This window comes from Geospiza fortis, unplaced genomic scaffold, assembly GCF_000277835.1.
Source record: "Geospiza fortis unplaced genomic scaffold, GeoFor_1.0 scaffold78, whole genome shotgun sequence".
Taxonomy (NCBI): Eukaryota; Metazoa; Chordata; class Aves; order Passeriformes; family Thraupidae; genus Geospiza; species Geospiza fortis.
In genome coordinates this window covers 2,185,959-2,198,408 of record NW_005054339.1, presented here as the reverse complement: position 1 = coordinate 2,198,408, position 12,450 = coordinate 2,185,959, and the positions used below count along the sequence as shown (strand labels likewise).

Genomic DNA, 12,450 nt, shown 5'->3' with positions numbered 1-12,450 from the left:
ATGAGGCTGGAAGGAGGCATCTGCCAATAAAAAGATCACACATGCACCTAGAAGGGTGTAAAAGGAAACAACTACAGAACAAAGTAAGGCCCCAGCAGTGTCACAAAGAAAGAGCGTTACTGTTTCCCTTCTCAGCATCTGCAAAGCAAACTGGCACAGAGCAAAGGGTGCTTCCCTCCAAAGCTGCAAAGAGGTGCTACTGAAAATCAGAAAGGACTGAGGTGGCTGAGAGTGGACAGCGACAGCATGCAAGCTTCCAGCCCCAAGATCAAAGCTGCCTTTAAGTTATGAGTGTGCAGAAAACCTATCAAATCTCATTTTCAAAGTTAGAACTGAACTGGGCCATAACTTTGAACATTGTTGAAACCTTCCTATCCAAAGGAGCATTTTTCAAAAATAAAGTTGCATCAATACAGTAGTTAATAGTGTTGACATGCTATTAACTAGAGAAGTAACTATGGATGTTAAATCCATGTGTTTGGCTTGGGTAAGGGCTGGCTGTTAAAGATCAGCTGTATTTTATTTCAATCAAATAAAAGTTAAAACACAGTGACTATTTATCAGAAGGGAGGGAAGGAATGGAAGGAAAGGAGGGAGGGAAGAAAAGGAGGAAGACAAAGAAAGGAAAGGAGGGAAGGAACTGAGGAAAAGAAGGGAGGAAAGGGGAGAAAGACAGGTCTAAAGTATCTCATGATTATGAAATATTCCTAGGCCTACTTCAGGATACAAAATCTCTCAACAAAATGAGTTACAACAGTTGATTAATACTGTACTGAACAATAGGTCATGTTTCCACTACAGTACACAGCCTCTTAGGACTCTAAGTACTGTTAAGAATGAGCTTTTCCCCACTCCCCTGTAAGCCTTTCTTACCTGCTGCTACAGCTCTCAAGAGCTTCTTGTCCAAAATACCCCTCAGTCCTTCTTTAAGGAAACATTGACAAAATATTTTTCCAACTGACTTCTAACCCAGGAGCTCCTTTACTTCTAATTTGTCCCCATTTTCTTGGACTTTGTTAATTTGGTTATTTGTGGCAAAGACATTTAAATTATCAGTTGTGCTCTACATAACTGAAACACGCTCTTTGCTCCTCTTCTGTCATCTCTCAGTATGAGCTTCTCTTTAAGGTAAATCCAGAACACAAACATAAATATTTTCTTTTATTAAACCTGTCATCTGAACAACAGAAAGTGTTGAGAAAGAAAAAAGGCAGAAAAGAGTTCAGCATCTCAGTTTTTACTTACCTTCATATTCTGCTTTCTTGTTTGCTTCCAAATTTCTCCACTCAGTTCCTACAAGTCTGCTGAGCTCTCCAAAGGAGTAGTCTGGGTGCTGAGCTTTAATCACAGCTCTCATCTCGCTGCTAAACAAGATGTACCCACTCATGTTGATCTTCCTTTTTGATCCCTCCTTCTTGGTGCTGCCCTTAACAGACTTGGGAGTGGACTGTGAGAAAAAGCAGTTATGACCACAAGTGTACAAATGAAAAGGCCAGAAGAGAACAAAGGAATTGCGTCACGTCACAGATTTCATCCATTGAGCTGTTCAGAGATGTTGCCAACATGAGTTGAGTAAAATATTTTATTTGCCACCTCACATTTTAGGAAAATGCTTCTCCACTTCCTCCTTTGCCTTTACAATCCCTACTCTCCCTCATTCCACCTTCAGACCTTCCTTTTTCTCCAGTGTTCACTTCTCATTACATAAGTAGCCATTTGTCCCTGAAAAACCAAAGCCCAGTTCTGTTGATCACCATTTACCTGCACCACAGATTCCCATCATGTTCTTATGTTGATGAGCAACAAAAATTCTGCTCCTTTGTTTTTCTACAATGGATGCCCCCAGTGAGAGCTCCTTGATGTTTTCAGCCACCAAAAAATGAACCTTCTATACTGAGACACCACAGCTGGAGCCCCTTTTTCAGGGCCCTTTCACCTATCTTTGTCACAGGAGACCATAATTCATCCATACTCTGACCAGTAAGAGCCATAAAGGTATCATCACATCAAAACCCTCTGAAGGCCTTTCTCATACCCTAAACATTGCAAATCTGTCACATTTTGAAAAGTGCCATTGTTTCCAAGTACCTGGTGGAGGCAAAAAAGGGAACAAAAATACATTCAACTGTTTCCTTCCTCTCCTGAAATTCTGACTATGTTACTGACTCCTCCTACTAACTGCTTTGACCCCACAGTTCAACTCTCTCAGCTAAAAACAAAGCTTTAGTAATACCAAGATGCTTAAAAAGTGCTTATCAATTTAAACAAGATTAACTGAGGCCTATTTAAATGTAATTCCAAACTTCACTGTACTAACTTGCAATCCACCCTTGAAGTTTTCATTATGAACATAAAGACTGGAGGAAGTGAAGAAAACTCCACACAGGGTTTGGAATGATACACAGGGCAGACACAATTCCATCCTGGCTTCTTGGGCAAGCCACAGAGGCAGATGGGGAATTCTCAAACCAAAAAGAGGGAAATATAATTATACTTTTGGCCTCTGATACATCTGCAGATCGAGAGCTACAAGTTTACTAGTGGTTTTAGCCTATATAGTTCTTGCAACAGTTTTGATAACAGTAACCTAAGCAAAAAGCCTTCCCATCAGTTTGGAAAGGCAAACAGGACTTGGAGAAATCATACAAATTCCAAATTTGGTTCTCACATTCTCTGTTCTTTTCCATCTCCCATCCACACATTTTTGAAAGAACAGTCTTTTCCACTGGAGCCAGATAACTGTGTATTTACTTTCAGACTTGTTAAAAGAGGAAATCAACCAGGACCCCCTTTCATGCCTTTTCTCAGCCACACTGCTGAGGCAAAGATTGAAGCTGCACATCTTTTTCTTTAAGCACTTTGACTCAATTCACAGCCAACTGCAGCAGGAAAGCATCACCCACCTATCTGCCAAGCCCCACAATACCACACAGTCACTTGCCTCGTCTCCTCTTAGGTGTTTTAAGAGCTTCTTTGTTGGCAGAAGAAAAAACAAAGTTTAGAAGTTCTGGGGTTTAATAGTTACTAGATAAAATTCTACTTCTACTGGAATGCTCTTCAAGAATTTTCAAGCTGCTTATAAAATTCAGCAAGTTCAACAAGAGCAGTGAGCAACCTTGCAAGGGAAAATGCATTTGGTGGTTGCCCACATGGCAAAACATCACACTCAAACCAGGCAAAAGCTTTCAACTTCAGCAACTCTATCACAACATCCAAAGACACTTCTACCCCAGGGTCACACCCTTTCAATGTAATGCAGCAGAAATCCACACTGCTGGTCACAAAAGAGTCTGGAACTCCCTCCTGTTCCCAGCAGATCATCCCCATTGCCTCTTTAAGACTGGCATTAGCTCGGATGTGGGAGTGTGGTGACACAGATACAGGGTTTAATCCAGTAGCAAACAAACTTTCTTGGTTAGTTGAATTTCCAGGTAAAGCAGTTCCTCACTCTGCTTCCACACTCAGTTACACAAATTCCAGGCCTTGTGTAAGAAAATTTGTATTTGAATTTTATATAAAGACCTGATACTTCTGAATAAATGTCACAGAAAATCTCATTATTAGAAATAATACTAACACATAAAAATGTACCCTGGGTTTTCCTCAGCTGAATGATCTCCTTTAAAAATATTTTAATGGAATGAAACACTATCACCTGGATATCATATTGCACATGCCAACGTTGTTTCGTGCAATTTACTCCACGCACTTGTAAACTTCAGTATCAATCATTTTTTTGTATATAAAATGTTAATTTCCTCATTTGGATTGGAAAAAGAATGTGGACTATTAAGGTTTAAGGGTTCCTCAAGCAAAGTCCTTACCTGGGGTGGAGTATAAGGCATTATATCCAAATCACTGGCTAAGGGAGCCTGAAGCTGAGGCATAGAAGGTGTTTCAGTCATATCACCTTCCTCTTCTCCCATCTCCTCCATGTCCTCATCACCTCCTTCCAACTCAGCAAACTTTGCTTCCAGCTGCTGAATCTTCTTTTCCAGGAGAGGAGATGGCTCTTTCTGAGGAACTATGGGTTTTCTGGAAGGTGGAGGAGGAAGACAAAAAGCAGCTGAGAACAGATCATACCTTACAGGAGAACTTGTCTTTGAAGAGAAAATCAACTTTTCTTAATTTGTGACTGAACAGTATAGAAACCAAGGTGACTTGAGATGTGCCTAAACTTCCTTTGAGAACCTTGAGCAAAATTAATTTTGTGTCTATGGCCAGTGTTCAGTTTAGTCACTTGCCAAAAGGATTTTTTATGAGTTAGAAGGGGATTTCAATACAAGTACTTAATTGCCTTCTATTGTAGAAATTACCACCACAGCTTCCTTAGATTTCACATTTTACTTAAGTTAGAACTTAATACTCTTATTTTATTAATATCAATGTTCACCAAAAGATTTTTCTTACTCAAGAGGACTTAAGTATTTTCACAATATCCAAGAGAATGTACCAATCTGATAAAGTAATGACTTTTCTTGAAGTCAGAGGAAGAAAAAAAAAACATCCATTGGTATTAAGACCATAAAAAGACTGATGCTATCTGCATTTCTTCCCAAGAGTGTGGTTATCTGAAATTACACCTCTGACAGGATGTCCTGGATCAGGCTGGGATGGGGTTAATTCCCTGCACAGTAGCTGAGAGATGCCTTGTTTTGGATCTGTGAGACAATAGGGTGGATAACACACCCTGCTGTAATTAGTGCTGAACAGATCAGCCTCAAGACTTTTCCTTTTCCCCACTCTGTGCCCCAGCAGGCTGGGGCTGGGCAGTGATTTGGTAGAGGAGACAACCAGGACAGCTAAGCCAAACCAGGCAAGGGGATATTCCACACTCTGACACTGTGCTCAGCAATAAAATATGGGGAGAAGGAGAGGACAGGGTACATTCAGGGTTATGGCATTTGTCTTTCCCAGTAACCATTACAGGTGCCAAGGCCCTGCTTTCCAGGAACAGCTGAACTGTGAAATAGCTGTGCCTGCTGATGAAAAGTAGGGAATTCATTCCTTATCTTGCTCTGTTTGTGCATGTAGCTTTGCTCCACTTTTCCAACTGTTTTTAACTTGAGCCAGGAGTTTTTCTTCTTTCTGCCCTTCAGATTCTCTCCCCTATTCCAGACCAAGAGGCTGGGTGGGGGCTTAGCTGCCAGTCCACTACAATCCAGAAGAGTGTTCTCTCATTCCCCTCACATTTTTACCTAAAATAGTATATTTCATCATCTACAACTTTCGCAGACAGTGAAAACCTCTTCAAGCCCTTGAATTTCTTCATTTGTTTGTCACTTTCGTTGTAGCGGCTCTCGCAAAGAAAAACATCGTTTTCGGAGATTTCTGTTGGTCTGCACGAGAGGAAGTCTTTGAATGACAGAACGACACACTTTCCTGCAGAAATGAAAGAGCTGGGTAAGAAGGCAGCCACACTTGCAGATTTTCTTTCAGAAGTGTGGAAAGTCCTTTTTTTTGCCTGTCTCGTAAGTCTGGAAGATTCCTGGCATTTGGCACAACTATGGAAAATACATCAATTGATATTCCAATCAAATAATGCCACTCACAAGAAACCTACAGCAACTTAATGCAGCCTTTGGATTTCTTTTAAGACCTAGAGAACCCACAAAATCACAAGCCCCCATGATCACTGTCAGTTACCATATTTATCACAGCACCATAACTCCAAAACAAAGTACACAGCCGTCATCTTCTGCAACAAATAAAATTTCAACCTCCTACTCCTCCTTTCAACTCTGCAGGTAATATGTACTGGAGTAATTACACTAATATGCAAGAATAATGGAGTTTTCTGTTCTCTGGCTGCAATGTTCACTTTCATATCATACATGTAATTCCCTTATTGTAAAAAAGCTTCCTAACAGTGAATTCTCATCACAGGTCCCACAGGCAGGAATGCATATTAGAAACTCACTGAATAGTATCTCCTCCCTCCCTCAATGAAACAGATGTACTTGGAATCAAGCCTACACCTAGCCTTCAATCACTTCAGATTGGGTAGGAAAAGAAGATGTCCATCAGATTAAAGCTGTTAATAATTACCCAAAATGCAAGTCATGGGACAGGTCTCCTCCAGGTTACTCAAAAACACCTCCTTCTTGTAGAACATTTTAGTTGGCTCGTGCTCAGTTTCTTCGGGATGTATAAAGATTGGACCAAAGAAATATGCAGCTCCATCTCGCACCCACATCTTCTCAATTCTGCAAAGAAACCAAGCCAGCAACACAAATGAAATGCCATTTCTCCCAGATGAGGCAGCAGCATGTTCAGGAAGACCATCAGAAGATAAATACAGAAAAGCCAATTCCAACTGTACAACCAGACCAGGTTTTTATTAGGCAGCTAAAATTCCACCTCAATCTATCAACACCTTGTAACACTTCACTCACATTTTTTCCCACCTTCTTTTACACCTTTTTACAACCAGCCTCTCTTTTATCCAAGTTATTTTTACAGCTGTAAACTGCAAACAAGAAGCTGCCCCTACCTCCCTACTCGAGGCCGCACCAGCCCATGGGATTTGATGAAGACACAGTCCCCAACCTTCAGCCACATGTCATTGTAGCAGAGCTGCTCAAAGTAATGGCAACCAGGCTCCCCATTGGACATTTCTACTGGAACATCTTCTTTGTCCTGCAGGAGAAGAAGCATTTAGAAACTTGAGGAAGGAGGAAAACCAAGCACAGAAATAAAGAGATGTCAGGTACCAGTCAAAGGCTTTGCTCCATCTTTATGTTAACAATAATAGGTAAGCACTAAGCAGAGATGTGTGTGCAAAAGTTTCCTGAATTAAAATTGCAAAGCCAAAGACCCTCCATGTCTGTCACAAGCTTTCTTATTTCACAAAGCTCTAATTTTGCTAGAATAGTAATTTACAGGTCTTTTTTTTTGTTTCGGTGCTTCCAAGTAAACTGGCCAAGCCAAATCTTGTCAGCTTGATGGTTTAAAGCCCAGTAAAGTGCTTGGGAAGCAAGAACTGAATATATGGCCAAGCTAACAGACACAAAAATGCAATGATTCAACTCTCTTATACAATAATGTGAACACTCCATGTACTGCTTACAAATTCATACCATCTGCCCTATTTAGTTTCTTACTTTTTAGTAAAAACTCAAATTGTGCCTCAGTCCATCTTTCAGCCTGGGATTCCAGAAAGCCAAGGAAACACAGGCTGTCTCACCAAGGCATGGAAGGAAAAGATCCCATGAGTTTTCATTCTCTCAGTAGAATTAATTCCATCTTTTATCATGATGTGAATAAATATACTAATACATACTAAGTGTCTGACAAAAGCTGACAATGGGTGTGCTGGCTACTGTGTTCTCAGGTTCAAAAATGTTAGAAAATGAAAAGTGGATTTTTCATGGGTTTTTTTAGTGATTTATGATATTTTATGAGTCTCTCATTTTTTCATGGCTCTAAATTTATTTCAGACAACATGAATTAAATTTAACTGATTTTAATACACTTACCTAAATTTATTTGTTTTCTTACTCTACGTACAAAAAATGAACCATTTTATCCACTATGTTGGACTGAAATATTCTTAAGCATTTTGAGAACAAACTACTTCATTATCAACTACAAACAGGCCACAAACAATAGAATATTATGTGTTACTGCTGCCTAGCTACTGACTGTTTTACTGAAATGCTACACAACAAAGCATTTCAGCACTGCCATGTATTAAAATTAGACTTTCAGTTCTACAGGCTCTTTAGGCTAAGGGCAGGCCTTAGAGTAAAAGTGTAACTTTCTGGAGTGGTAAAAAACCCAAACCAACCCCATCACAAGAAAGAGGTTTATAACAAATATTTAGACAGTTTATTATTTTCTGTCTTTTTATATTTTGATTGTGTTAATTTACAAATGTCTGTAATATAATTTATAACAAAAAATATATTCATTTTATATTATATTTTATACATATATTATATTTTATTTTGTCTGGATTTGGTGGAACCCAAGCCATAAGGGCTAATATTTTGTCATTCTCTATCTGTCAAATACAATCAACGTTGCCCTTGCATACCTTTTCAAGATGAAGGATACTTTCTCCCACCTTACTGTCCTCCAGTGTTTCACTGTGCTTCTCCTCATCTACTTTGTCTGTATTAGCAAACACAGAAGCAACTCTGACCACAGGCAGGGGCACATCTCGTGGGACAAATCTGACAGAGCTCACAGGCATAGTCCACAGTTTAATCTTCTTAAAAGACTTTGTCTTCGCAGAATAGCGCGACTCACACACGTAGACATCCTCATCTCTGAAGTTTTCAGGACACAATTTAAAATATTCCTGCAGATTGAAAGAAAAATATGAAATATTTCAGCAACACCCACACTCCATAGACACACAGTGAATTCCCTGTCATGGCTTCAGTTTTTTCTATGCTTCTGTCAGAAGCCTTTTTGCTGAGTTCTCTTCTTCCAGTTTGATGGCCAAGTTTTACCAAGAATAACAACAAACAAGAAATCCCACCTTTGGAGAAGAAGCTAATTCAGTACAGGTTGGCATGTGAGAAGAGTTAGGTTTTATTCACTTCCCAACCCAGTGCATTAACAAGTACAAGATCTGCAGCCTGGAATCACTTTCACAAGATTTCTGAGCTTTGACTTGGGAAAAGGACAATTCACCAAGCCATGGGTGACCATAACCACAAATCAACCAGCACAGGGAAACTCCATCACCTGGGTGGACCACATATCTCAGGAAGCAAAGAAGATCCAAACAGCCCACAGAAGCAAGTCCTATTTTATTTAGGTATAACTGGAATATCTCTATGTTAGACTGCCTACAGCTCTACAGGAAAAAGCAGAAAGCATGACTTGTTTTATAAATTAGTATTAACAGTCTCTCACCTTGACAAACATGACCACACATTTGCCTAAAATTTTGCTAACAGGAACTTTACTGTAATAATCACTTTTAAAAACTTCTTTCTCCAGGAATTTTCGTGTTGCAAGATGGAAAGTTTCATTTGGTCGATAAAACCAGCAGCCATAGAGCCATTTCTCTCCTTTAAAATAGAAAACAACAACAACAACAACAACAAAAAAAAAGAGAAGGGAGATAGAAAGAAAAAAATGTAAAATGACATTCTCTACTGCATGAGCCAAGTAAGAACAATTAGTAGTTGATTGATTAATCAAATAGCAATGTAGTAATTTATACTAGGAGCAATCTGCTTTTAAACAGGAAAATACTCAACTTTTCAGAAAAGGAAAACAAGTTATTTTAAAAAGCCTGACAATTGTTATTTCTCCAGTAAATCCTGATTCAGCAAAATAAAGGAGAAATTTGTTCTTATTTATAGATCTCGACTTTCAGGCCTTGAAATGGCTTTGAAGTCCACACAACAACCACCTGATTATTTAAAGAATCTCAGCTGTTTTTAAGCTTTTAAATAACTATTTCTTTCACTTTAAGCCGTGACAAATTACGTGATGACAAACTCAAATTGACAGCAATGATTTATAAAGAAGTTACAAATATGTACTATTTTTTCTAAATCAAAGGAAACTTGTGCCCATCTATGGTTCAGATTTCTCAGCACAGAGAAACAGTGCTCTTCTGTACCTAAATTACAAGGAGTCCATCCCACTCAGAATCCCACCCCTGCAAGGCTTACAATTTGAGGGTAGGCAGAAATGAACACCAGAAAAAGCCCATACTGTCCCAAAAATTTTCGATTTGTAATATCCTTCAGAAAAAAACAACTCAGAAACAACAACAAAAAAATAGTGACTGGTTCAAACTGTTCTGCAAATAAAATAAGTAACATCTACACAGGAAAATAAAATCAAATTGGAAGATTGTAGCATTCACATTCTCTGAAAAAATCCCTTCTCCCAGGATTTTTCTCCTAGGAAGCAGAGAAGCCTCAGAGAAAAGGAAAACAATTCTCATTTGCTTCTCCTCTGTTTTTCTCATGTGGAACGTGTTTGGAGATTGTTTCATTGAATTCTGCTGTGAGTTGTTTTGACTTTTTGGCCAAGTGGTGCCAAGCTGTGTCGAGACTCTGGAAAGAGTCACGAGTTTTCATTATTAGCTTTTTAGCATTGAGTAAGTATCCTTTCTGTATTCTTTAGTATAGTATAGTAGTCTTTAATATAATATAGTATTACAAAGTAATAAATTAGCCTTCTGAGAACATGGAGTCAGATTCATCATTCCTCCCTGCCACGGGGGTCTCTGCAAATACAACAGAAGCATAAAACAATAATAATAAGTTTCACCCCAGTGTTTTCCTGCAGTAAGGATGTCCTTACCAGCTGAATCTTCCCACAGCCTCTCGATGCAGACTATGTGAGGCTGCAGGCTGGTCTCTGCAGGCTCCACATACACATAATCCCCCACGTGGTACATGCTGTTCTTGAAGCTGCAGTCCTGGCTGTAGGTCCGATGCAAACTCGACAGCCCAGCTGATCCAGAGGAATCTTCACTCTTTTCAGCTTCTTATTTCAAAAAGGGAAAACCAGATGTTAGTAATGTCACATTTCCATATTAGCTGAGATTCTTGATGTCAGTGCCTCACTTTGAGCCTGGAGTTACCAGACTTTACTGCTGCTGACATCTATGAGGGAAGATCAACCATGCTAGAAAGATGATTCGTGGACAAAATTGCCAACAGCTGTGCTCCAGTCGGTGGAAAGGTACAATTGAGAGCTTATTTATTGCTTTAAATATGGTGCACAATGGAGCACAGACAGACAACCAGGAACTGTGAAAGAAAGGACCTTCAGGATACACTTCATGCCCTACAAAATAGTGCAAGCCCACTACTCTGCACATCCACAGTAGCCAAAACACAAAAGGCTTATCAAACCTCAGTTCTTCAGCAGTGTTTAAAACATGATCATAGACAACACCATCAGTACTTATCAAAAAGAAAATTACTAAAAGGTCAATGGGAATATTCATTGTTAAGTTTATCAGCAGAAAGCTAAAGTAAAAAACTATTGTTTTCTTTTATAGTGTTCTTGAAATAATACTGGTACCCCAATGTATTCTGATTAAAGAGTTCACATAGGGGTAATATCTACCTACATCTCTTTCTTAAAAGCTCTCTGGCCTGGCTGATAAAGATCAGAATAAAATAAATCACTCATAACTTGAAAATAAAAGACTGGGGGACAAGCAGACTACTGAGGTCCTTTCAGCAGACAAAGCTGCAGCAACATGTTATATGTGTGGGTACATTTTTCATTTGGTACATTGAAAATTATTGAAACAAAATTAGCTACCTCTCTTCTCCTCCTCCCTTTTGAGCTTATCCTCCTCTATTTCTTTGGGCAGCTTTTCCTTCTTCTCCTTTTCTACATCATTGTGAAGATGCTTGGTGGTGTAGCTGAGAGCAGGTGACAGCAGAATCTCTCCATTTTTACACAGCTCATCTCGAATTTTAATGAAGAACTGCTGAAGTTCCACAGCATCCTCATAGATCTCCGAATCAGTCCTGTACAAAAACATGAGCAACAGGGTAAAACCACAGTTTGTGCAGGGTCAAACAGGAGCCTAAACACACCCATCAATCACCACTCCATGTGATCAATTCAAAGTTTCACTCTGCCAATGGATTTCTCTGTTTTCTCATGAGCAGCAGCAGAGACTGGCTTGAAGCCATGAAGCATTAAGTGATGCTTCACCTGTCAGTCCACTGTCAATTTGCATTACAGTTTACCCACAACAGTATTTTGGTATACACCAGTCCTGAAATGCCAGGAAAGTCAAAGGTAACTATCTGTGACCAAGGCTTCTTGTCACTGGACCTCCACCATTTATTAACTTCTGAAAACTTGAATAATAACAGTATTATTGACAAAACTGACTTATTTTAACTGTCCATGCTCCTCTTAGTAGATGTTTTAAGATAATTTTTTACCTACTCTCTTCACAGTCAAGCTCTCACCTGCACATTCCCAAAAAGGCTACTGAATTCAAGCAAAACACCATGAGAAGTTGCAAGTGTTCATAGTTTTTGCTCAAAAAACTATGTGGAACCATAAATCAACCAGGTGTGACTGCTCCAAAAGAGTAATTCACTATTTGAACAGTTAGAGAACAGCTCTCTTCGCTTTTTCAATTTCAAAGTTAGCAGGAACCTTTTTGTCATAAGGTGCTCCTTTGAAAGAATATTGTCAAAATGATCTCGTTGCAGAAAACTTTCTTCCTCGTTCTCATATCAAAGCAAATGTTCCGCTGAAGACCTGACAGAGCTTCTGAGATTTAGTTTTACAAACACCCATATCAAGGAAAGCAAACACCTTAAAAAACTTCAGCCTTTGTCTAACATTAAATGCAAACCTCAATAAAGATATCTGAAAAATAAGGGTTTGCTCACCTGTTCATTCTCCGTGCCCTCTCCAGCACCTCAAACATGTTCTCCTGGAACAAGTCCAATCTTCTATAGCGATTATTTTCAACGTTTTTTCGGATAATGT

General features: G+C 39.2%; 1 protein-coding gene across 1 annotated transcript in view; it reads right to left on the bottom strand.

The window, feature by feature from the left end:
• PBRM1 (polybromo 1) overlaps positions 1 to 12,450 on the bottom strand; it is a 54,116-nt gene that overhangs the window by 14,571 nt on the left and 27,095 nt on the right. Inside the window, 10 exon segments of the mRNA XM_031058151.1 lie at positions 1,246 to 1,447; positions 3,825 to 4,035; positions 5,199 to 5,382; positions 6,049 to 6,206; positions 6,494 to 6,639; positions 8,039 to 8,305; positions 8,869 to 9,026; positions 10,279 to 10,464; positions 11,254 to 11,465; positions 12,351 to 12,450. The exon segment at positions 12,351 to 12,450 is cut by the window's right edge and continues 42 nt beyond it. Coding sequence (XP_030914011.1) covers positions 1,246 to 1,447; positions 3,825 to 4,035; positions 5,199 to 5,382; positions 6,049 to 6,206; positions 6,494 to 6,639; positions 8,039 to 8,305; positions 8,869 to 9,026; positions 10,279 to 10,464; positions 11,254 to 11,465; positions 12,351 to 12,450 — 1,824 coding nt within the window.